At 32.3% G+C, this 27,057-nt stretch overlaps 2 protein-coding genes across 4 annotated transcripts; one reads left to right on the top strand and one right to left on the bottom strand.

Moving 5' to 3' along the window:
- The first annotated feature begins 37 nt into the window (after positions 1–37).
- On the top strand, positions 38–24,433 carry LOC130441493 (long-chain-fatty-acid--CoA ligase 4-like). 3 transcript variants are annotated; one of them, XM_056775204.1, is made up of 10 exons: positions 38–120; positions 8,262–8,400; positions 11,575–11,790; positions 11,846–12,287; positions 14,675–15,009; positions 16,953–17,092; positions 18,829–19,001; positions 20,582–20,845; positions 21,431–21,706; positions 22,833–23,031. In XM_056775204.1, exons 1-10 carry the CDS (start codon positions 89–91, stop codon positions 22,982–22,984), a joined length of 2,169 nt encoding a protein of 722 aa, XP_056631182.1. In that variant the 5' UTR covers positions 38–88; the 3' UTR covers positions 22,985–23,031. The 3 variants fall into 3 exon arrangements, with proteins under 3 accessions (XP_056631182.1, XP_056631184.1, XP_056631183.1); XM_056775206.1 differs by lacking the exon at positions 38–120 and adding an exon at positions 502–537 and having other exon boundaries at positions 22,833–22,984; XM_056775205.1 differs by lacking the exon at positions 38–120 and adding an exon at positions 4,181–4,370 and having other exon boundaries at positions 22,833–24,433.
- LOC130441494 (protein transport protein Sec61 subunit beta) lies at positions 21,757–26,903 on the bottom strand. Its single transcript, XM_056775207.1, has 3 exons — positions 26,617–26,903; positions 26,360–26,556; positions 21,757–24,656 (listed from the first exon to the last, which is right to left on the bottom strand). Exons 1-3 carry the CDS (start codon positions 26,617–26,619, stop codon positions 24,563–24,565), a joined length of 294 nt encoding a protein of 97 aa, XP_056631185.1. The 5' UTR covers positions 26,620–26,903; the 3' UTR covers positions 21,757–24,562.
- Positions 26,904–27,057: the final 154 nt, after the last annotated feature.

Here is a 27,057-nt window from a genome sequence, read left to right as displayed (position 1 = left end):
TATCTATAGATATATTCAAATTTTGTGAAATTTATCTGAGAACAATGTTGGTAATTGGAATGATTACAAATTGATAGGACTGTAAAGTATGTGGCAAAATGAAAATTATTTTTTAATAAGGTAAGTACGAAGAACCAAAAAAAATATTGTGATTTATTATCCACTAAAATACTATTTCATTATAATATAATTAATAATATAAGCCACCCCACGACGATCATCATGAAACTATACATAGACTATTGATGATACGAGAAATCGTTTTATCATGTCTATTTTATGTAGAAATATCTATTTCTGATTATACTGTAGTTGGTCATTATCTCAGGAAGACAAACAGATATCGAACCATGGATAACTTCATTCGATAGATCTCATGTATGTAATACTTCTAAATGGACAGTTCTTATGGGTAAAAAAGTCTCTATGTTACGGTGCCGACAATATTCATTTTCTCTCTCGTTCGAGACACTTTATCTATACTACGCATGCTTCATGAGCGTAAAAGATGCGCAGAATTAACTGAAGTGCCCAGAGGTGAGAAAGAACTGCTTGTTTCACTTAGTCGGAACACCTTCTACTAATAGAAACTGGCCATATGCAAAATACAAATGCATCCTTTTTATCAAAAAACCTAACCTAACCATACAAACATTACTAAATTTTCATTTTATCTATTGATTTTTCGTGAAAATAATGTATTTATATACTTTTTCCACAGAAACTCTTCTGCGTATGTGTCAATCAATCATCATGATTTTTCACACATAGATAGGTCTTGATGAGATGTATCGAACAATGGCCATTTCCGGTATCTTCGGAAGTAAATCTTACAGCATAAAATAGATATGATAATTCGATTTAACCTATATCATCAATAGTCTATGTATAGATAATGATATGATAATCGTTTTGGGGTGGTTTATCTTATTCGTGCCATATTCACCTTTTGTTATTTTATTAAAAGAATTTTTCCACAGTTCCTATACGAATAACTGGAAAATATAAGTTCATTTCATAAATTAATCTCTAACAAATAATTTTTAACGTGATCAAATGAAAAAAATCAAAAAATAGTCCTCAGTAGGATGATTTAAACATTTAATTTCATCTAATGTCGAAAATAAGCTTCAACAAACAATGTACACTGATCTACAAAAAACAGGTGAACCATTAAATATGATTTCAACAAAAAATCCTCATAAACAATTAATTCAATTTGATATTTAGTTTTGAAATTATGCATTTTGGAATGAAATATATTTTATAACTACAACCACTAGGTGTTCACGAAAGAAAATACTATTATCCACGATCTTAAAAATTAAGTTTTATTTAGAAGTGATAAAATATATAGTTGTTATTGTTCAAGAAAGTGAAATCTAAAAGTAGATCGTCAAAGACTTGTATAAGAATTCAAATGGTACAATAAGACATGATAAAACAACAAAAACCGATATTAACAACTTATAACTACCCCGAGAAGGAACACGCCAAAATAAGCGAATCTTTTTCGCTTGGGGAACACGCTACCGTCTTCCATGTCGTGGTATTCGCTGTGATGGAATGCGGACGCGCGATACACAATCGACGCCACAGGAACACAGTAATATCGGGTGCAAGATCCAGCTCGTTTGGGTGCCCGGTCAGTCAGGCAAAAAAGGCAACAGCGAAGCGGGCTAACCCATCCTTGGTGTGACCAAAACCGCCGACATCAACAGTTTTCTCGCAAGGTGGGTTCGGCAGAAATGGATGGAGACGCCTGACATGAGACAAGCGAAGGCCCATATAGATGGACCCCTTTCGTCTCTCACCAAACAACTACTCCAACTAAATAGGGGCGAGATCAGACTAGTGGCCGGACTTCTAACCGGACACTGCTACCTAAGATGGCATCTTCACACTATGGGCATCATGGAGTGCCGTTGGTGCATAGAGTAGGACGAAACTGCAGACCAAGTTATCTGTGAGGGCCCTGCACTCACACGGGCGCAGTTGAAACACCTGGACAAACCCCACAGCTTGCCTAACTACATCAAAGGGTTCAAGCCAGAGCACCTGATCGGCTTGATCAAAGGACATCGGACATTAAGTGGCGCACGACGGGCCTATCTGAAGGCCGCCCACACCTACGAACTATGAACTACTCAGTGAAAATATTTCATAAGTCTATTGGTAATTCCAAATTAGATGTTTAAACATACAATATGTCCTCGGATAGGTGAAACATCGGGCGGAACTGTAGATTGATTCTAACAAGCTAGAAAGAGTACAGAAAATCAAATATCTAGAGAACTAAAAAAGGAAAGTTAGAAGAATTGAATCGAAAATAAATCAAAAATTGAATCCTAGACTTTTACAGATTGGGATATTGTGGTCATATCCCAAACAAATTGATCTTGCGCAGAAGAGATATTTGAAGATTTCGCCGCAGCCTACATTTATCTCAAAATTTTTTTCATATGGAGTTTCCTTAAAAGACTACGTGAATATAATAAAAACAATAATCCAATTAAAAAACATTTATCATGAGATGGAGAAAATGCTCTTAAAATATGTTAGGTTTCGAGAATGCTTGCGCCACTTGGACGATATTATTTTTAAGAAATAGTTTTCAATTTTATGCTCTACATATTGAATAAACATTCAAATTCAAGGAAAGATTGAGAAATCATAAACACCTATACAATATAATGAATTCTTTTGATGTAATGAGACATCCATAGATGTTGCACTTCATCATCCAGGGAATGTGGGTTATCTTAGAAATGTCCCTAATTTAAAAAAAGTTGATTTCTTCTCATATAGCACTGGATCACAACGTGTGCCTTTTATTATTATCGCGCGTGGAATTAAATTAAGAATTTGAGGAGAATAAAATACCTTGAAAGAAAATTTTCCGTAGGGCCATTGCTAGTAGCTAAAGGAGCGGATAGGAAAGTTTTCTCTTGGGTTGTGAGTAATAATCCAGGTGTGAGGAGAATATGCTGGAAATAAATTACGAATATCTCAACGATTCATGGATAAGTCCATGGTAAGAGTGATAAAATACGAAACGAAGAACTGTGTATAAGAATTTACGGACAAAATTCAAAGAGTCATACATTTAAAATGGAACTGGGACCTTGTAGCATTGTCAGATAATAGATGGACGAAGAGAATACTAGAATGGCGTCTCAGAAATGGATCATACAGTAACAGGAGCCGACTGCCGACGCGATGGATGGACGAATTGAAAAAGATATCCTACAACTGGATCCAAAATACCCAAGAAGGAAAAAAATACTTTACCAGATGCTTGAATCTAGTAGTAAACGACAAAGGCACTTATTTCACATACTAAAAATATATTTTTTCATTTTGTAATAATTCATACTGTACAGTTGGACTAGTAGAGCATCAGTTCAGATTATAAGGACATTGACGTGTAATATAACCCAACACATCTACTTACAATAAATTGAAAAATTTGTCATAATTAAATTTTTAGAGCATTTTCAGTAAAATGTACACTTTGTGTAAACAAATAACATGTACAAACTTTTACTCAAACAACTCAGGGCATTTCTTGATTCGATATTGCGTAGTATTGGGCTTGTAGGTCATTTAGATTTTGAATTTAGATTATTGAGTTAAACGTTAATGCTAAGTTTAAATCGGCACTTGCATTTGCAATACGTGAGAATTGACAGCTCGCAAGATAAGAGCTTTTTGAGAAGATGATTGAGTAGGGCGCATCGGCTCTATATTCGTTTATGGATAAGATGTAGATTTTATAGGTATGAAGTAGGGTAGAGGAGTAGATTCGTCTGGATTTTCTTCCGATTGCCTTTATACAGCATACTCCCTTCCGTACTCTATAGAGAGTAGTCAAATTGAGAGTATGATGAAATCGTCTTTTTTCCCCAAAGCATAAAGTGGTCAGGGTGTTGAGACGGTTGAAAACTGGTAAAAGAAAAATATTCTGGCTGGGAAAGCTGTGCCATTTCAAGCGATGCCAGTATCGTTAAATATTTCAGCATTTTCTTAAATCAAATAAATTTTAGTGAATTTGTAAATGTGTAATTTTCATTGGTCAACTCCGTTTATCACAAACCGACAAATTTAGATAAACATTTAACAAGAAAAAAAAATGGGTATCAACGTGTTACGTGTATGTTTTTTATCGTCGTCAGCTGATAGTTCAACTTTTCGGACCGGACTAATCGCCAGATAACCGCTATAAACTACAAAAAGCTATTATACATATTTACAAGGATAAATGAAACGTTACAAATGCAAAAGTGATTTGTTGAAAAGCACGTAGAAGACAAAGTTAATGTGTCAGTGAAAATTCAAGTGAGGTTCATTATGATTGTAGACTACAAGAGGTAATATTTAGATTCAAAATATTTATTTTAGTTGTTGATTTAGCTTTAGTTTTATTTTAGTTGTTGATTTAGCTTTAGTTTGTATCGCTTTTTTTATCAACAAATCACAATCGATACATAGTGATGGAAAAAATTGTAGCAGACTATGTAGTAGTCATTATTTTTGAATAATAATATAAATTTCAATAACACCTAAACTCATAATGGAGATATTTCCTTTGACTAATATTATCATAATATGGAATCTAGTATTGAAGAAACAAGTTGAAACAATCTATAAAAACGTTAACATAAACAAATACCTATAATCAGTATCATTATTACAAACTATCTTTTCTTTGAAGAGGTGATTTTAAATTGAGCTCTATACTAGAATTAGCTGTAATTGTAATATCAATTAATATTTCTTGTATCTCATAAAAAGATGATTATTCGAAAGGTCAAGCTAACGACAATATCCATGTATAACAATTTTGAAGTACAAGTACAAAAATGAAATCGCAGATAAGAAAAAATTCATTTAAAAGAATATTCTAGTATCAAATCTGAAAAAAATTACATAAAGTTATAACTTGATAATTAATAATTAGTATTTCCATAATTAATTATCTATTACATTGCATACTTGTTTATTTTTCTTTTTTGTGTCTCTATTTTATTTTAATTCCAACATCAAAATCATAGATCATGCAAACAAATCACAGGCAATAACGTTTCATAAGTTTGTTTATCACTAAGCTCGAAAGCAGCTCAAATTGTATAATTAATTTCCATTACAGCTTTCCATAAATTATGAAGTATGGAATTTACATTTTTTACTTGAAAACCGTACACGCTTTCCAATAAACTGGTGACGGTTTATCGGACAATCCCTTCATTCCCATGCCAACTTGTTAGAGCCCGTTCAAGTATGGATTCCGCAACTATGATTACAATCATTTGTTGATTGTTTTTCTTTGTTTTAGCTCATTTCTCGTCACGTATGTATATGGCTAGTCTATTTATAACTTTCCTTTTAAAAATAATCTGAATTAATTCAAATGGAGCTGATATTATGAGCTTGCTTGAAGTCGTACTAGTTGGACCCGTTAAAATTTTCACTGCGGAATCCATTTTGTTTTTTATTGAGCTGTCTACGTAACCCTCCGCAATTGTGTTGGATTTCCACCCACCGTGCTTCTTTAGTTGAATTGTATCACCACCGGAATCCACTAATAGTGATCTGTTTTGACATTTGTGAGTCGTTGGTTTTTATATTTTTTATAAATTTTTACCAAATTTAATCTATTGTAAGATATTTCACCAATAACAGTAAATCGACGTTGAACAAAAGTTTTTGTTATCAGGTACTGTGTTAATTAAAACATTTCCAGTATTATTAATATCGTTACACTTTATTTTATATAATTCCTCCCTCCGCAGAGCTCCTGCGATTCTGAATATTAAAGCAACCTCAAAGATGTTAGAAATAATATCTAAGTGTGGGTTCACATTTGTAACGCTCAAGCGGTGAGCGTCGAGCGATGTCGCTGCAGCGGTGTTAAAAAATATTTCTTGCTATAGACTTTAAATTGATGTGTTCATATTGTAAAAGACCACCGCTCAACGTTGCGCGATTCAACGTATCGCTCCGCTCGAGCTTCGATCTTGTTCGTTTTTTACGCCTTTTTGGTGGGCTCATGTTTATATTTTTATTCAGTATGGAGTCGAAGTGCGACTCTATACGTTCTAGTTTTAATAAAATGCCGTCGCAAAATGAGATTATTGATCGTGAGTTATCAATATCGGACATTCAAACCAGGCCAGCCCTTTGGAATGATAGACACCATTCCTACAAAGACAGGAAAATGGTAGCAAAATTATGGGATGAAGTATCACACATTGTAGGAGTTCCAGGTAAATAAAAATATATTTATATTACCTAAACGTTGATTTTTCCCATAATGTTTCCACTGACTTTCTTGAAAACTGAAAAAATCTTGTTGGATAACTGCGAAGTTCATTATAAAGGTGATGACGCGCGATGACATCGCAAAAGCGGCATCGCTCGACGCTCACCGCTTGAGCGGCGCCAATGTGAACGTACACTAAGCTTACATTAAAATTTTAAATTTAAATAAGTAAGTTTTAAATAAGTATACTAAAGTGTTGAAGACTTCTACATTAAGGCGATTTAGTTTCAATGTAAGCTAGTAACACTCTTTGTTATAATTGCCTTGAAAAATGACGCGTTACGGAATTTTTTTAACGCAAAAGCGTGAAAAAATGAGTCGCTACAGTACTTTTTTTCACGCTTTTTGATATATTCAGAAATTAAATTGTTCATGATTGCAAATGAATGAAAAAAAAAACGTGAATATTATAACCGAAGTAAAAAAATGAAAAATAATTATTTTTTGGGTTGAATACTCTCTGTAATTATCAAATGTGTATCAAAATCTTTGTTTTTTGTGATGAAGTGATAGCAAAGGAGACCTTAGAAAAGTAAATCTACCCTCAAAGTTTTCAGTCATCTGTCAAATAAGCTGAACCGAGTTAATTTTCCGAATCTTGTGATTAGAATTTATTATTCGTAAATCATGGCTGGTCAAGCTAACCAAGTTTGATGGTTCTATTTGGGTATCATATTTCATTGTCCACCTACGATAAACCTTTTTGTTGGTATTTATAGGTGTAATTTTTAATATAGAATTATATCAATTACTACATCAATGAAAAATGTGGATTTTGAAAACTCATCAATCAACACGATCCAAGCAGGAGATGAGGGATATCCGATTGAATCAAAATCCGTTCCAACGCGGTTCTATATTTGTATAATAACGAAACCGTGCAATGCTAAACCCTGCGCACAAAATCAATCCCAAAAATTACGTGACGGTTCAGTAAAAAAAACAGGTATTGGAACAAACAAACCTAACCTAACTCTTCATAAATTTCTTCGAAGAAATTAAATAAAGAGGCGCCCATCAGCCCTTATGAGCAGCCTTGTTAATTATGTTTGATTGCGGTTTTTCTACTTTCTAGATTTTCGACATCAATAATAGCGTTTTGGTGTTTGAATTATGAAACTCCTTAACCAAATAAATGTTTATTTAGTTAAGAAAAACTATAAATATATAAACGATAAACATGCAAAATTTAATGTTCTAAACTAAAGTGATATAAATATAAAGTTTTTGTAGATTGAGTTTTAAATTTGATATTTCCACCAAATACATAACGCGACATTGGAAACACATGGGTTAAGTTTCGCAATCACCTGATAGGTGTTTCACTAGATCCAGAATTATAGTTTCCGAAAAGTTCTTATCTAAAACCGCGATATTTCTATCCTGAGATTCGTGAAAGCAGAATGAGATTTATAATTTTACACGATTACTCTTTAAATCAAACTCTTATTTTCTCCTAGTTTTAAAATTTTATAATTAATGGTAATTGCAAAATAGTGCACCTAATTATAGTATATCAAACTGTTTCCGGCTTATCGGATTCATCATTTTTTCAAATTACTACATGTTTATAATTGTACATTAATTAATATGATAACATATGTTTTTATAAGTACCGATGTTATAGTTAATAAAAGTTAACGCACAGAGAAAATATAGATTATATTTATTTACATTTTTTTTTTGTAAAAAGTAGTTCAAGGCATGTAGAAATCGACTGAAATAAATCTACACAGATGATTCATTGTGCAATGTTTTTCATGTTACGTACATAATAAATTTTGCGAAATAACATCTTCACGATCTTCAGGATACACGATCTTAAGAATTTTCAATTTTCATAGTTTTGTACGATAAATAGACAATTTTCATTGAAAATATCTCTTTCATAGTGCATATTTTCGTTATTTATCTAACAAAATTCATTTCTTTGTTTCAGTAATAAAAATAAGTATATGTTTGGAATTATTTACACATTTTTGTATGTGGCTGTATTTATTTATGATGTGTTCACTTTCCCATTATATTTTTTATTACAAAACCCTATCAAAAGATTTTATCTTTCCACTATAGAAAGGGTAAGTGAAATATATTTTTTAAGTATTTTTTAAACATCATTTTAGCATATGCTTTATAGTTCTTCCAATATCAATTGCAGATTATGAAAACTTATATAACAACACTTGCGACAATTTTGTGATCCACCATAGACGTAGATACCTCATTTTACAAATTTATTATTTTTATAAATACTTTAAAAAATATGTATATCTTGGAACTTGGAAAATATCATTATTATACCTCGTTAACTTGCTACAACTGAATATTAAATTATGAAACGAAAATGGACGAGTAAAATGTACCTACCTGTAAGGGAGTTTGGTTTAAACAGGCTACGAGACGTGAACTGAGTCCGTTTTGTACCCCATCCATCCGTTTTTTTTTTTGGAAAACGAAATTTCAAAGCAAAAACCATAAAGAAAAATAAATTCTTTGCAAATAAAACAAAAGAAAAAAAACATTTCAATTCCAAAGTATCTTTATAAATAATAATTGTAGTCAGAATCGTCTGAGTCATCATTTGATTGAATTATGAAGGTTTGTAAACAGTTTTTTCAAAGATCTTGGCGGTCTGCTGTTAGAACTTTCTTTACGAGTTCTACAACCTCTTTACTCAGTTTTGGAGACTGATTTTCTTATTATGATTGTATTATCAGATTGCTGAATATTTTCCTTTCGAACATTCGAATATATTTAAAATAACTTGCTGTGTTTATATGTCTAAATATTTATTATTAAATTCATACCTGTCTTTATTATCATGGCCCATGGTCTAAAGAACGCCATATTCATTTAAAGAAATTCATGAATTAAATAAATTTCTCCAAATGAAGCAGATTGTTTCTAACAGGAATATTTCGAAGTTACATACGACTTCAGTCAATAGAAATGCATTTATGTTTACAATTCGATGTTTTCATTGGTAAACAGTGGAGATGATGAGTCCACGTGGACTGACGATTTGTTAGATGTTTACCGAATTTTATACGGGGAGTAAACATTATTTTCAATTTCTTAATTTGATATGAATGCCGTGCGTATTTATGAAATATTCTTCGCATAACTGTCTTCTGCATTTAATATTGGAAAAACTACATGATTCTTATTATATAGTTTCAGTGGAATCTCATTGTAGATATAGTCCGGGAGCTGTTAATCTAAAAAATCCCCTCATACCGTGCATGTAATTTGTTTTATGAAAATTTATAGTTCAAAACTATTGTTCCATAATGATTATAATTTTTACTTACGGTCTGCGCCCACAACTCATATTCTTCTCGATGATTAACAAGTATAGGTATAAAGTTTTTTTAGCACGAAATATGATAACCACTATCACTAAAAGTTCTCAATTGTCTGAGTCTGAGTTTCTTTTATCAAGGAAAACGGGGTAATCTTCTCCTTAGTGGTTGCATTACACATAATAATTTGTAATACATAAAATTATAATCATCATGAAACAATAGTATTTCTCCAGAGGAACATTTATTCTAGATTATATTCATTGACTATAATTTTATTTTTCGAAAATGAGTTCCGAGTCAATGGATTTTAACCTGGTTTGCTGGATATTTCCGGCTGCTTCTGAGCCCAAAAACGACGATAATCTTAAAGTAAACATTGAAATGAACAAAATAAGAAATAATCATGTTACGTAATGAAGGAGACAGTTCCTCCCTTATGACACACTTTAAAAAAATGCTTGCCTGACTCTCATGGCCAAAAACTTGGTTTACGTAAATTTTTTTTAAAGAGACTGAAATTTTCGATCGAATACATTTTAGGCACACCATTTCATACCACGAGAGAGAAACATTAATCGATTTTTCTAATAATCAATTTTTCCGGCTTTGTAAAACCACGCAAACTTCGCGTTTTCAATTCCTATAGTTATGAAAGTATCAGTAGTTGAAGTAATATTACATCCTATTACAATAATGGTTGTTGAACATTTTTGTGGCAATAAAATATTAAAGCGTGAAACATTTTGAACCTATCGACCATATAAGAATATTGTATCGATGCTATTCGTCGTTAAAATTCACCAAAGTAATCGAAAGCAGAAAGTTAAAATTTTTTTTTAAATTTTCAAAATGGTCGCCAGGGAGCGTAACATCCATTTTTAACTTTTAAAATGATTTGTCTCAGAAATCCAGCTAGTAAAATATTAAAATAAGTAGGGTTATTCAATGTTTTTTAAATGAAAAGCTGAACCTACAAAGTGACTGAACAATCTCATTATTTTTTAAATTTTGTCATAGTTATTGCTTGCCGTGTTTTCTTCTTCTTTCTAATATTTCCGCTATATCTTGATTCTAGGTTTTTTTAGGTTTACCTCTCTCCCATTTGTTACTTGAACATGCCTCACATATACCTTTAGTTGGTCTTTCATTTATCATTCCTTGTTTCCGATATTATTTCAGTACTTTTTCGTTTGTAATTCTGTCTCTACTTAATTAATTTTTTGCGTTGTGTGTATTTGTATGTTTTTTTTGTCTATTTGTCAGTACTTTCACTTCCCTATTTACCGTCATTTTGGTTTTCCTGTTGATTAAATTTTCGCTTATCAATGATCTGGAAAATGCGTGACACCGTTTCGATACTCTTTCATCAATTTTCGCATCGCTTCTTCCTTCTTTATGTACTTTTATTCCTTAATTATTTCCGGTTATACCTTTCCTTCCCTTCTATAGTTATGTTAATGTTTTAATTTTGTTTTCTGTGATGATTTTTCTTCATTTCATTTCTCCTTCGATAGAAAATTAGTTTAAAATAATAAGTGAAGAACGAGATTTTTTCAAAAGAGACCTTAATCACAAAAACACATAAAAATGACTAAGGAGTGAAAAGTTGAAGAAAATTGTGTTAAATTTCTTCTCCAATGTATTCCAGTTTCGAATTTTCAACACTAATCTTCTGTATTCCTCTTTGGGTTTAACCTACAATATTCCATTCTTACTTTCATGAATGCTCTTTTCATTTCTTCAATTATATCATTTATAACTTTTATATACAAGAGAGGGTTCAGGAATCCTGTCTTAGTCCATTTTCATTATGAAGCTTTGGGATTCCTTCCTGACGACACACAGATTTTCCATTGTGTTTATCAATCTTCTAGGTACATTTTTCGGTTTCTATAAATTCAAAATTATATACAATACACATCGATTCATTTCATTATCGTATTTTAGGCAAAAATTATAGATAAGGGAGATAAATATCTTACTTATAAAACAACAAAAAAGCCTTATCCAACTCATTATGAGCTTGATAGGGAGAATATCGATACAATGGCAAAATTACTCGAATATGCCAGTAAGAAACATAATAATAAACCCTGTTTGGGAACAAGAGTGACATTAAGAGAAGAAGATGAAAAACAACTCGATGGTAGAGTTTTCAAAAAGGTAAATCTTCTCTAATATGTTGATTAGTGATACAACAAAAGAATTTTAATTTTAGTATGATTTAGGCAACTACAAATGGTTATCTTTCACAGAAGTCGATTCCTTAGCATCGCTTTTCGGAAAAGGTTTGAGAGAATTGGGAGTAAAATCTACGAAAAACATCGCGATCTTGGCCGAAACTCAAGCGAAATGGATGATAGCCGTACACGGTGCATTTAAACAAAACATTCCTCTTGTAACAATTTATGCTACATTAGGAACCGATGGTATTGCTCATGCTATTAACGAAACTGAAGTTCAAGTCGTAATTACAAGTTTTGATTTGATGGCTAAATTTAAGAATATCCTACCACTAACTCCAAAAGTAAAGACGATTGTTTATATGGAGGATCAGTTGAGGAATTTGAATAAAGAAGATTGGACTGAATATTTGGCAATTGGTTTGCAGATTATATCTTTTAACTCAGTAACGGAGCTAGGAACTACCAGTGATGTTGGTAAGTATTTACTCTTATTAATTATCATTACGGAATAGGTAACAGAAAAATAGTAGATTGTGACTATTTAGACTTTAGAAAAACCATATGCATGACAACATCAAAAGAGCTCATTAGATGCAAAGTAGAACTAGAAGAATTGATAACCAGTTATGGAGACGTAGAAGAGGAGGTAAGAGGACAAGTAGCTAGAGCAAATGAGGTCGCGAGATGTCTTCAGAACGTAGTATGGTGGAACAAGCAAGACAAGATAAGAAACAAAGACAAAAATTCACACAGCGACAATCAGACCTATATTGACTTATACATCAGAAACAAGACCAAAAATATCAAAAACGAAACGACTCGTGGATCTCGGGAAAAACATCAAAAGATTATGTGATGTAGATAACATTAACGAATGGGTATTACAACGTAATAAACAATGGAACCAGCATTTAAATCGACTGACAGACTCTAGACTGGTAAAAATAGCAATTAATAAATCTCCAATTGGAACACGGAGTGGAGTTCGACCACGAAAGAGGTGGAGTAACAATCTTGAGCCAGAATGAGGAAAAATATCGAAGAAGGAACCGGCCTTAGACCTATTATGGAAGAACGATGACGAAGCTACCATTATAAAAAAATATTTGCTGCTGGTTACTTGAAGTCAAACCAGAATTGTATAACTCAAAATTGTGTATTTTTTGCAATACTAATTCAAAACATTATTATACGAATTTGTTTCTAGAATTAAAAATTTCATTCATAAAGAACTAATCAAATTGATATTACTACAATAGTGGTCACCACCAAACAGTCGATTACTAGCTATTGGTAGTTTGCTTGGTAATTGTTGGTAGCTCACTGCTACGTTTGGTTTGACAACCATGAGTTGCTTGTGATCTGGCTATAGCCGAGTCATGGTTATATCCGAATCAATCCCATGCTACAACATTCTGCTAGTGGATCCTGATTGATTCGTGGGATCACGTGGATTGTGAACGCCAATATTCTAAGCATATTCTAGGAATTTTGATTCTGTTACTGTGCTTAAAGTTGTGAGATTCCATTTGCGAAGACAAACATGTTCCTTATGTATTTCTGAATTTCTTAAAAGGCGGTATTTATACAATTGTACAAAATGGACCAATAATAAGAGCTGTGTTTGATAATAGTGATAAGTTATGTCATTGAGCTGATAAGGGGACATTTAAACCGTACATAAACTAAGCAACTGGATAATCAACAGAAAGAGTAAGAATTTGTACCAAACAAAAAGTCTGTGCATTGGTTCCACTATCTATTCGCTATAGCATAGGCTCTTTGAACTCTTGAGTGTGGTTCTGGCAGATGATTCCTACGGTCTTGCTCTGGCTCTAATATAATCCGGTTGTGAACGAAAAAGCCGGTTAATAGTATGTACGGTCATTTAATATCAGCACCCTTGACTGATGTCGATTATTATATATATATATATTAATCGAAACAGTATACAATATAGCATTTATTTGTGGATCCAAAACTTTTATTTCATGGTAGACGTTACTTCTCATCTAAATCAGCTTAATCATAAACTTTCAGGGGAGGAGAACACAATTTTTTCGATGTTGGAACAAGTCGTTTCGTTCGAAAATAATTTCTTTTTGCACATGATTTTGAAAGAGAAACTTTATTTCACATTCCGAGCCTGAGGAAGCAACGCCAAGAAAATAATTCCTCTATTAACAAATACTATTTTAAAACAACCGTTTTAAATATGAGGGAAGCCTTTATCAACAGGTTTCCAGATTTTAAAAACAGCAAAATCGACCTTAGTATTCGTCAAAAACCCTCTTAATGCTACAATAACAGATTTAGAATTTTCTCCTTTTGGCATCGACATTGGTAACTTTGAAATACAATTACTGGATTTGAAAAACAAGGATATATAGAGATCTAAATTTGAACAAGTTTGTGTTGATTTGGGAATATTGGAGAAGAACAAATGTGAACAAAGTTCTCAACACAATTGGTCTGCTTTAAAAAACCTGGAGAAAGAAAACATGATCTATTCCAACGCCTGGAATAGTATGCTTATGATCAGCGAAAAAACTCGCGTTTGAAAGTTCTTTCCCTTTTCGGCTCAACGTATTCATACGAACAATCATTTTCAAGTATAAATCTTTTTAAAAACAAAGAAGTCGTCTCATAGATGAGAACCTGGAAATGTGCCTAAAATTAAAAACAACCTACAAACCGGACTTGAGCAAACTTTCAAAGGAGATGCAAGAACATTCTTCGTATTAAGTAGTGTTTATATGGATGCTTTATTAGATATCAAATTATTTTTTATCAATGAATATTAGATATGAAATTAAGTTAATTAACTAAGCTACTTGAAAGGCATCTTTATTATTGTTTAGAGACAATTCAAGCTACTCCTGATGACATCGCCATAATAATGTACACAAGTGGTTCAACGGGAGTTCCTAAAGGCGTTCAGCTCACCCACAGAAACATGATTGCATCTGTTAAAGCCTTCACCGACTCTACCAAAATGTATCCGAATGAAGTGATAATGGGTTATTTGCCACTTGCCCATGTGTTTGAACTTTTAGTGGAGAGTGGTTGTATTTTTATGGGTTTAAAAATTGGTTATTCGAGTGCTCTTACTATGATAGATGGTTCAAGTAAAATTAAAAGAGGAAGTAAAGGAGATGCATCAATTTTGCAACCAACATTTATGACCAGTGTACCAGTAAGTGTCAACAGTTATTTAAGAGAAAATGTATAACCCAATTTAACTTATTCAAAATATAATCAGAATAGTCAAATATACTCCATAATATTATCTAACCTCTAAATGAGTATCTTCTTTGTGAACCACGGTTCTTTTGTAATGGTGGTTAACGTTTTTATTTTTATCAGTGTTACTCAACTACAGTGGAACCTCTCTAACTCGAATCTTCTTAACTCGAATACCTCTCAAATTCGAAAAAATCGCGTAAATCATGTAAAATCACAACCTCTGTTCTTTATTTTTCAATATTTAGTACTAATAGCCTCTATAACTCGAAGCGACGATCACAACCCTCTGCAACTCGAAATGCGAAAATGTAATAATACGTACGTATGAGTTGGCGTCGGTATTTACATTTCGACCACCGTCATGGCCGGGTGCTAAGAGAAAACTTAAATGTCTAAGCATTCCTTATAAAGTTAAGATTATTGAAGCTTTGGACCGAAGTGAAAAGAGTAAACAAGACATAGCAAAAGGCATTCCTAGTAGCACGATTTTGAAAAATACAGACGAAATTTTACCTCTATTTTACGAAGGTGACTGTAGTCGTAAAAGAAAGAGAGAGGCTGAACAGCAAGTGTTGAAGAAGCTACGTTGAAATGGTTTAAGCAGTGTGTCTGCAAAAATTCCAGAATTTCTGGACTATTCGTGAGCGATAAAGCTGAGCAATATGCTAAAGATTTAGGCTGTGACAATTTAAGAGCTAGTAACGACTGGCTGCAGAAGTTTAAGTAGAGGCACAGCATTGTTTTTCGTAAACAATAACACATGTGACGATTGGAAGCTAAAACTGCAAACCATAATAAGAGAATATGACTTTGATAACATTTTCAATGTCGATGAACTGGTTCGACAACTTTTTTAAAATTATGTTTCAATAAAATTATAACAAGTTTACAGATTTACGTGCTCTTTTTATGTAATTTTAGGTTTATTTTACCTAACAGTACATTAACTTTCAAGACTGAATAATGTTTTGGTGGAAAGTATGGCAAGGAAAGAGTTACAGTGCTATTAGCCGCTAATGCAAGTGGTACTGAAAAATTCAAGTCTTTTTTGATTGGTAAATCAACAAAACCACGTTGTTTCCGAGAAGTGAAATCTTTAACAGTTGAATATAGATCCAATAAAAAAGCATGGATGACGATCGAATTGTTCACTGAGTGGTTATTGTAATGAAGCAACAAAAGCGAAAAATTTTACTGTTTATTGATAATTGCAGTACTCACACTACATTGCCGCCTGTGAAAAATATTACTGTACAGTTTTTGTCACAAAATACAACTTCAAGACTGCAACACCTTGATCAAGGAATCATTGGAAATTTCAAGTGCTTTTACCGAAAGGAAGTTGTAAAAAAAGAAAAACAAAAGTATTACACTTCTACATGCAGCTAGGTTCATAGATAAATCATGGAGGAATGTTAGTCAAAATACTATCGCAAATTGCTTCAAAAAAGCGGGTTTTGCAGATGTCACCTCTTTATTTATTTATTCGAACATCCAGCAGCAATAGTCTTTAGTTACTGCGCTCTTCAGTATTCAACAACCTATGACTTTCGAAGAATTTGTTAATTTTGATAATGGTATTTCTGCATACGGACTCTATACTGATTCTGACATTATTACAAGTGTACGAAATGAAGACGAGGAAGATTCTGATGACAAAACGAATTACACACTACACTCTGTGATAAGTCATGATGCGAAACGTGTCCTTGATACATTGAGAACGTATTGTGTAAAATTTTTTTATTGACAACAATGTTAACCTCTGTAAATTCATTTCATCTCAAAGTATCCCTTACTCGAAACTCCTTTAACTCGAAATAGATTGCTTGTCCCTTGAGTTTCGAGTTAGAGAGGTTTCACTGTATTAACTGAAAATATTTTATATTTTAGTTAATATTAGATCGGATAGCTAAAGCAATTCGAGAAAAAGTCCGCCAGGGTAGTACGGTGCAAAAAGTATTTTTTAATTTTGGATATAAATATAAGATCAAATGGACAAAACGAGGTTTTTCAACGCCTATAACAGACAGGTCGGTATAATCCTAAATATCTCGCATTATACATTCATTTGATGATTTTTGATTTCATCAATGGAGTGAGAATAGAACAGAAAATACACTCTTGGTCAAAAATAACGCACCACCCCGATTTCTGAAAATATTTTTTTGTTTAATAAATTTAAACTAACATTGCTATTGTTAAACTTTGAGTGATTTTTAATGAGTAAAAAAATAAAAATAAAAACATTGCAATAAAACCAAATTTTCTGAAAAATAAAACTTGCATTCTAAACAATAATGTTCCTTTTTTTAAAAAGCTAGTAGCGTGTGATTCCGCCTCTGGATGTAATTGTTGCTAACATTCTCCTGGGTATGCTTTCAATTAGGTGCTGTATCACTTCTTGAGGCATGTTCTCCCATTCCTCTAATGCCGCTTGCTCAAGCTCATTTAAATTTTGAAGAGATGGATTCCGACGACGAATGCCGCGTTTTAATATGTCCCAGACATGCTCGATAGGATTCATATCTGGACTTCTTGGTGGCCAATCCAGGGTATGAATTCCTACTTCGGTAGGTAATTCAGAACATCTGCCGCAACGTGTGGTCTAGCCATTATCGTTAAGGACGGGTCTAGGAAGGGACATTAATTCTGTGCAGGCATCAAAACAAATTCCTCCCCAAAACATGATAGACCTTCCTTGGAACGGCTCCCTGGGAAAGATACAAGACTGCGCGAATCTTTCTCCTCACCGACTTTGAATTTGATTACGTCCATCTGGACCTCTTAGACTGATTCTTGTCTCATCAGTAAGTAAAAGTTTGCACCAATTTTCTAAATTCCAATCTTAATGTTACGTTGCAAATCTCAGTCTAGCAGCACGATGCAGCCTGGTTAGCAAAGGTGCCTGAAGAGCTCTTCTGCTGTGTAGACCAGCAAATCTGCCGATGGTTGTGTGGTGTACGCCAAACAGATTTGCCATTTCACGATAACTTTGTCCCTGTCCAACTAACACGGCTATCCTTTCAGCTTCGCGTTCACTAACTGCCTAACTATTCATTTTTTGTTCAACTAGTCTCGACTTTAACACACCTTGATTGACTTAAATTACTGCTGTCCACAAGTTGGTATAACAATAGAATGAAAGAAACATTAAAATAGGCATAAAATTAAAATTTGAATAAATCACAAAAACAGTCATTTGCTGATAAGAAATTTTGCTACGTTTATCCCTAACATTGTGTGATACAAAAAAAAGGAGCCCAAAAGATTTAACATTTTAGTTTTTGATATTGGAATAAAGGGTGGTACGTTATTTATGGCCACGAGTTTATATTTGTCAATGACCATCTTTGTGAAGAAGTAAAAATAAGTTGAGTTCCCTTGGTCCCTGGTTCGGATGTGTTTCCAGTTCCTCGAATAGCTTTTCTGCTCTGGCGTTCATTATGTTGAATACTTTTTGCGGTCCCGTTACTTACTTTTTGTTGTTCAGTGGACATTTAACGCTTCTTATATATAAAACACTTCCCTTGTTCATCATTCATACTTCCTAAGTTGTCAGGAAAAATATTCAAATGTGAATGCAAAAAATGAATCTGCAATGACATATTTATTGATTTTTATCTAGTTTGCCATCAGTCTCTGACCACCACCAACGGTTCCAAAAATTCCAACTTAGTATTCATTTCTAACAATTCACATATATTTTTATTAATTTGTATGATTCAACATTAAATAATTCTTGTTTTCAAATGATTTATTTTTGTAGAATAATTTTTAAGGCTACGAGAAACATAATTGGAGGTAAATTGAGGTTAATAGCTGCAGGAGGAGCTCCTTTAACACCAGAAACTCACGAATTAATAAAAACTTGTTTATGTGTAGATTTGATCCAAGGATATGGATTGACCGAAACCACAGCTTGTGGAACCAACCAAGATAGTAAGTTTAAATAGGTTTTATTTGTTTGATTATAATATGAAGAAAAATGAGATCTTGCTGGCCTAAAGGAACAGGGGGACGTGTCCCCCTGCACTGCCAATTACGATTTTTGTGTATCAACAGCTTCATTGCATTATTTTTTTACTCTTAGGGCGAATTTCTCAACCTAGGGTAAAACTGGAGATTAAACTATGGTTTAAACTCCAGTTTAAATCAAGAATTAACAAGATTGCTCTGCTTTAAAGGTCACAGTTGAGCAGACATTTTTCTGTCAGTTGTCACTTGCGCGGAAATATAACCAAAAGTTTTCCGATATTTGTTTTGAAATTGAATTGTTTAAGAAAGTATTATAAACAAAAGAGAACAAGAAAGATCTTTAATTTCTCTGAAAATGGAGTAGTACTTTTGGTTAACCTTGTGAGGAAATATAAAAGAACAATCGAATCCAAAAAGAGTGACACAGTAATCTGGAAGGAAAAGGGAAAAGGTTAATAAAAGTTTGCGAGTGAATTTAATGATGAAAATAACAAAAACTGTCATGTTAAAACCACAACAAAATAAAATAATAGAAGGGACAATTTAAAGATTCGCCAGTTTTCTCGGCGCGTCGACAATATTGATAATTTCTTCAACATCATCGTCGAGTTCATCAAATATAAAGTGCAAATTTTCAAAATCCTTTATAATATCGTCAAAATGTGAACAATTTGAGAAAGTTACGTTCGGATACTCCGTTTCATGTTAAACTGAAGATTAAACTACCCCCTGACCGCCGGTAACGTTTAAACCGAAGTTTGTCGAAACGTGAAAAAAACGGTAGAAGTCTTTCCACCGTGAAAATATTTGACACAATTGAAAACTGGACGTTAAACACTTTTGACCGCTCCCAAAGAATACATGTCTTCTGTGAACTAACTGCATCTTCTCACAAAAGATTTCCTCATCAGCTGAGTTTAACCCTACAATTAAGAGCAAAACTACAGGACTGATTACTAAATTCCTAGACTTCGAGACAATAGTTATTGCAATGAATTTTCTGCAGATATCCAAAGTAATTACACCGTTATCAGACTATCAAACGATAAACCTTGACTTTGCTCAAGCCTGGCCACTAATAGAGTCAATAATAGTAAGACTCAATCTCAGATACAGGTTCAATGAAACCCTAGATGCAGCAAAGACGTTTGTTACTAAATTTAATGAAAAGGTTGAGACGTCCTCAAAATTAGAGGATTTGAAAGATTTGTTGATTAACTTAATTTCAAAATCAAGCGGAGTAAAGAAAATGGTCGAAGAAAAATGTAGCGATGAAAGAGTTTCTTAATCTCCCGAAGATGTTCTTAGGATAAATGTCTTGAACTGGATTGTAGACACAATAAATCAAACAATGGAAAACCGTTTTTCCCAAGCATAAAATACAGGCAAAATTGCTAGAAAATGCTCAGAGAAGTGCATTTTTGACCCAATATATGCTATTCATGAAAGAAAACTCCATATAATTATCTATTTAAAACATGTAACTTCACTAATTGTTTTATTTGTTGAGAGTGTTAATCAATTATCTTGTATACATTTATTAGATTATGATATAAGATATGGTCGTGTGGGTCCTCCCATGACAACAGCTCTTGTGCGGTTAACTAATTGGGATGAAGGTGGTTATTACGTAACCGATAAACCAAATCCGAGAGGAGAGATTTTATTAGGTGGAGATATTGTGAGTAAGGGTTACTACAAAAATTTTGAAAAAACCAATGAAGATTTCTTTGAAGAAAATGGTGTTAGATGGTTTAGAACTGGAGATATTGGGGAATTCGATTCAGACGGATCTTTAAGAATTATAGGTAACCTTAAGTTAATAATATAACCTCAAAATAAAAATTAATACAAAAAGGTTTTGTTAAATCATATGAATTTTAAATTTGTTCAATTTCTTTGTAAAATATTTTGTTTAAAAATTAGCGCGAACATATAATTAAACTAATTTCTTAAATTGAACGTTATATTAAGGCCGCTTGACATGATGAATGAAATGAATGAAAATAACAAAACTAGGTAAAGTAAACAAGAAAAAAGTGGTCAGTGCATCACTAGCAATAATTAAAACTTCTGCTACTTTGCTTTTGGAGTGTGATGGATAGAGTTTCACCAGATTCACTCTGTTGAGTCAAAAGTAACTAGATTTCTCCCTAGAATTGCAACTTGCACGTAATAAAATAACATAATCCGATGATATTGCAAGTGCGAGATATTGCATGAAACAATAAGCTAAACTTCATCATGTCAAACGGCCTTTAACGCTCAGAAAATTATTCTGTCTGACACACGTTTCGATAACCAAATTATCATCTTCAGAGACCGAAGGTAAGCAGTTTACACTATATAATTTATGTTTTTAACATGGAATAATACGAATTATCCTGTTTTAGATCGGAAAAAAGACTTAGTCAAATTACAATCTGGAGAGTATTTATCATTAGGAAAAATCGAATCGCAATTAACAACTTGTTCTATTATCGATTGTGTTTGCATTCTTGCAGAACCAACAAAATCATTTTGCGTAGCTTTAGTAGTAGCTAATCAAGAAAGATTATTAAATTTAGCTACCAGAAAATTTAATTTAAATAAGACGTTTGAGGAACTTTGCGACGATCAGAATATAACTAAAGATATTTTAGTCCAAATTAAAAAACATGCTAAAAATGGTATGTATATAAAATTTTTTTATACAAGGTGGGCAAAAAGAACGCATCAGTTTTATATAATAATTTTCTTTATTTTGATTACATACAAAACGGACTCACATGAATAAAATTATCTTTCTTTTAAAAGTTATCAAAAAAAAACTAATTTTAAAACATAAGAGACCTAAAATCAAGAACATTTAGATTCACTGATAAATAAAATGTTTAGATTATCCAATTTATGACTTTGTCCATTGGACCCTAGTGGATCGGCGAACTGACGCCCTAACTATGTCGACATTTTGTGGAGTTCGCGCCGTGCAAGCACGACCGGACGACTTTTCCTTCGTAACTGATCCAGTTGTGCGAAAAGAGGCAACCCAACGAAAAGCCGTTGAACATTAATAACAGATTCATTACTTTTGAAGAAATGTTCAACAGCGAAAACGCAATGCGCCACGGTCCACTGCACTATTGCTACTAAAACTGGACGCCCTAACCTACAAAACAACCCGCCCCCACCCCTCCGATCCGCTCCTCCGAGTCACACTAGTCAATTCAAATTCATGCGTTCTTTTTGCGCCACCCGTTACTATGGTTTATTCCCTGAATATTATTTTAATCGTGGATATATATTTCACTCTTATGCTACCGGTGGAAATTGACTAAAATTTTTGTATATAGACAGTGTTCATTGAATGTATTAAATAAGGGTGGCGCCACGTGAGAATCAGGGTCAATTTTATAGGAAGCGCCAAATTTTATTTACGCCGTGGGCAACTTTTCACAATTTTGTACAATGCAAATTGTTGAAATTTTCAATAATGAATAATGATTATTAGACTGGCCCAAAAAAAGATTGTAGAGTTTTGAGTATAAAATGCAATTACTGTTTACAAATCAATAGTCGTAACGATACACCCCTAAATATTTTCATTAACAACTCAAAGTTTAATAATAATATTTTTTATCATTATGAATGATATTTTCACAGTATCGTTAAAAAAATAGTCATTTTTTTGTACCAATCTAATGATCATACATTGTTTCAACTCTGTATAATTCATCAGTAAATATGTTTGATTGATGATTTATTTTCCTTATAATTGAATTTATATTAATTAACTTTAAAAATTATGGATTTTAGTGATGCTAGAAAAATTCGAAATACCAGAAAGGATCACATTAGTAAAAGAAGTTTGGACACCAGATAGTGGATTAGTTACAGCCACCTTGAAATTAAAAAGAAAAGCCATTGAACAATATTACAGTGAGACAATCAAAAAAATGTATGCTTAGAGTGAATTTATATTTTTTTTCAAATGAAAATAAAAAGATGTAGAAACTATTCATGAAATTTAAGTTAATACAATGGTCATTCCATATCAAATCAACACGGGGTATAAACTCGACCCCCTCAGAATGTAACGAAATTTGGTATGAAGGTTGTCCTCATAGAGATAGAGAAAAATTTTTTTTTCAAATATCTCAAACGGTTTAAAAATTGGGGCCATGAAGTTCCCAAAATCCACCAAAAAAAACGTAACAGACAATTTGGAATCACCATATCTATAAAGATAGGAGTGATGTCATTTCACTCAGTTCCAAATGCTCTTTCTTTTGATATATAACTCCACATACCTTATTATAAAAAGTGTTTTTGGAAAATCACCACTGTGATTGTGTGTCATAATGGAGATAAAACAAATCGGGAAACAAACCTGTTAAGAAAGTCTGTACAAAAAACTTATGAAAAAGGAATAACTCACTTCCTACTACGTGGACAGAAAAAAATTGAATGTGTCAAAAAATAGGGGGAAAGTGTCCCATAGAAATACTGTTAATAGTCAATATATTCACAAAGTTTTTGTATAATTTGGAATATCATTTACCAATTACTGGAGGGCAGTATCAAATCCCAGGTTTCAATGACGGTTGACTTTATTTCTGCTTCAGATTGAAACTGTCTAATACTGGTATATACAACCCCTATTAAAGATATCCACACATTATCTTGGGAATTGAGGTCAAGAGAAGTGTTAGTTAAAAGTTTACTAACACAAATATTAGTAATGACATGAAGAGTCAATGACGACTTCCAATCATACAACTTATGTTTAATTCCATCTGGCAATCATAAATAAATGAAAAAAAGTGGTTCTCAGCACGATCCTCAAATTAAAAGTATGCGGCATTGTGGTAAATATATATAATAAAATCATACAATCTTTGATACAAAATTCACTTGGGGTCCAATTTGCAAAAAAAGGGACATTTAAGAACCTAAAATAAAAAAGACACTTTAGCGACCTTGCAATGACAAATCATTATAGAACTAGCTCCCTGTAAGAAGACCATTGATAAGTTGTATCTCAATTTTGGTGTGATCCAAATACAGTATCAAATTTTCGAAGAAACTGGAGCGATTAAAATCATAAAGGCAACATTTGAGTACATCTGTTTTCTTTAATGCACAATTTTGTATCTTAGAAAACAAACTTTTGAATAATAAAATATATCACTTTATTAAATATAAATCTTATTTATTATATACCCTAATTCTATATGTTTATGGAAAAACAACAGAATGTACATTGTTGTAGATTAATTTTGTATGAATGCATTTTTTGCTCTATTTCAATTTTCCAGAAATAACAGAAAATAATAATGTGTAATTCTATAATAAATAGAAATTGTAACAACTACACAAAAGTATGTAAATGTTTCATAATAAAATTTTACAAAGTCTGTAGTTTTCATTAAATTTACAAAATATATAAATCAAAAAGACTTTTTATACTTATAACAATATAAAATGTACAATTCAAAAAATGCATTAAATAGGTGGAAGATGGAATGATGATGAGTATTTATCATCTATGAACTGCTTCTGCTGTATTTTCCCCAGATATGTAACATAAATACTGAAGCAATGAATAACAAAGACATTACTAAAACTGGAACTGGGCCCCTGAAACCAAATAAAAAAAATTAATCTCTGCTGCATACCCCAATTTAATCTATTTGAAAAATTTATAATAAATAGGCAGTATGTTCAAAAATCTGAATATTCTCCTCACATTTCTGTGAGTCTAAATATACTTTTTCCTTTTGATAAATAATAAATCCAAGTTGAAATGGCTTTCACAAAATAAATGGACAAACCCAATACATTGGAGATAAATTATAAAGTAGATACAAGAAACAAGATAAAAGCCAAATTGTTAACTATAATGTTAAGATATTCCTATCTACAAAAATTTGCAATAATCATCATCTTCAAACATACCTAAAACAATTTGTAAAAGATATAAGAATTATTGTTAAGTGCGTATATAACCAGAAATAACAATGCAATTCAATTTAGATCAGCGATTCCCAAAGTGGTCTAGGTGAACCCCCAAGGGTACAAGGTGGACTCAACAAAGATCTACGTAAATTTCCTTCTTTAGAATTCATTTTCTTGCAAGTATTGAAAATAGGGCGGAAATGTATCAGTAAGGGGTCTCCTGAAGCCAGTTATATTTTGAAGGAAAAAAGTTTTCATGTAGATCATGATAAACCAATAATTGTATCTACAGGCAAAATGACACTTCAAACGTAATTAATATAAAATAGAGATCAATTCGAACAGGTTTGAAATGAACTTGCTAGGGGATGCTTCAGTGGAGGTAAGATTATAACCATATCACATTGAAACGGATTGTGTTTTTCAACAGAATTAAGCTTGAAATGTTATACTCTCTATATTTGATGACAAACAATAGGAAAATAATGATAATCACGACGAAAACTACATTGAAAGTAGTGTGAGTGTTAAAAAAACATTTAAAGAAGAGAGAAGATAATTAGAAAGCGCAGATAGTATTGGAGAGAGAAACGACGACAGAAGAGAGCAACAGAAAGATGAGAACCAGAATGAAAATACTAGGATGAGAAAAGTTGAAATTTAAAATGAAAAGAAAATAAATAAGAAGTTAAGAATGAAAAGATGACAATATTTAAGGTTTAGAAAGCCATATTTCATAAGACACACAGAACAAAGAGAAAATTAGATGCAAACTGTTACTACAAACAAAAAGCCAAGAATAGTACAAAATTCAACAAATATGGTTTAATTTTTTCCAAATATATAAATTTATAGACATTACTTATTTTTGTAATATGTTGCAATCAATTAACCTTTTTTCAAGCCCTTGAAATTTAGAATAAGCATTAATATGTATCTTTTATTAAAACTCTTATCCAATATTCTCTATCTTGCTATATATTTATGAATGATGGTGTATTTACTTTTACAAAACATACTTGAAAAAATACTGCATTCCTTAAGTGCTTCCAATTAGCAATACCAATTTTTTTATCAGAAAACTCAAAATCTTATCAATATTTTCATTTATAAATGTAATAATCAATTATACGAACATATGGAAGGTACAAAACTATAATTGATATAAATGGAAACATTTACAACAAAAATTGGGATTCAATAACATCAAAATAACTCACTTATGCAAGGTTTCAACCAATAAATTTGTTTATATATATAATATAAGTAGTGTTTTACACATATGTTATTGTACTGAACTACAATCAAAAAATATAATAGATTTTTCATAGGAAAAGCAATCAGTTTTTTTATACTAATAGAAAACTAATGTATGTTGTACTTACACTTTAATACCAGGAGAATCATCTGTATAAAAACGCCACATACCACCAGTACCAGCACCTGTGTTTCTTCTTGCTGTGGTCGTTGTGGTTGTAGTTTTCCTTTGCCTCACACTACTTCCTGCAGAAGACCTAGGAGCTACAGCTTTTGACGGAGATCTTCCTCCAGATCCCACATTGGTAGCACTTGGAGAAGCAGGCTATATAAACGCAGCCGTGAATAAAATGAATATTTTTTGTAACTTATATAAAATACTTACCATCTTGTGAATAATTTAGAAAGAGAACAACGAAAGTTTAGTATACACTGTTGGAATGAGCAAAACAAAAAGAAGCAGTGTTCAACAGAATCGCAACTTCTAACTTCCACACTATATACCACTTCTACAAATGAGATTGACACGACTTAAAAAGCACGGTACACGTAGGCACCCAGTTAATAAATGTCATAAGCAACGTCACCTCTATTTGGGTTAAGCATAGAACTTTAACATTGAAAGTCATCCAAATAATGTGTAGTCAGTTCACTCCGATCATATCCAAACATTACCTGACCGGTTAGTTAGAACAATTCTATTTATCCTTTTCTGAAAAAGTCACACGTCACCCATTTATACATTAGTGTTGATTTAACATACATAAAATTTATGAGCTATATATCACCAGAAAAATAAGTATCCAAAAATTGAACTTTCTATTAT

Source organism: Diorhabda sublineata, chromosome 3 (assembly GCF_026230105.1).
Source record: "Diorhabda sublineata isolate icDioSubl1.1 chromosome 3, icDioSubl1.1, whole genome shotgun sequence".
Classification (NCBI taxonomy): domain Eukaryota; kingdom Metazoa; phylum Arthropoda; class Insecta; order Coleoptera; family Chrysomelidae; genus Diorhabda; species Diorhabda sublineata.
The sequence above is the reverse complement of the archived record's forward strand: the minus strand, read 5'-3'. Positions and strand labels throughout refer to the sequence as shown.

Excerpts from the sequence above, each read along its gene's own strand:
- LOC130441494 (XM_056775207.1), bottom strand. Across the intron at positions 24,657-26,359 it reads GATTCTCCTGGTATTAAAGT|GGGCCCAGTTCCAGTTTTAG; the intron begins GTAAGTACAACA and ends ATTTGGTTTCAG.
- LOC130441493 (XM_056775204.1), top strand. The coding sequence starts at position 89 with ATGTGGCAAAATGAAAATTATTTTTTAATAAG. Across the intron at positions 17,093-18,828 it reads TCAACGCCTATAACAGACAG|AATAATTTTTAAGGCTACGA; the intron begins GTCGGTATAATC and ends TTATTTTTGTAG. Across the intron at positions 19,002-20,581 it reads TTGTGGAACCAACCAAGATA|ATTATGATATAAGATATGGT; the intron begins GTAAGTTTAAAT and ends TACATTTATTAG.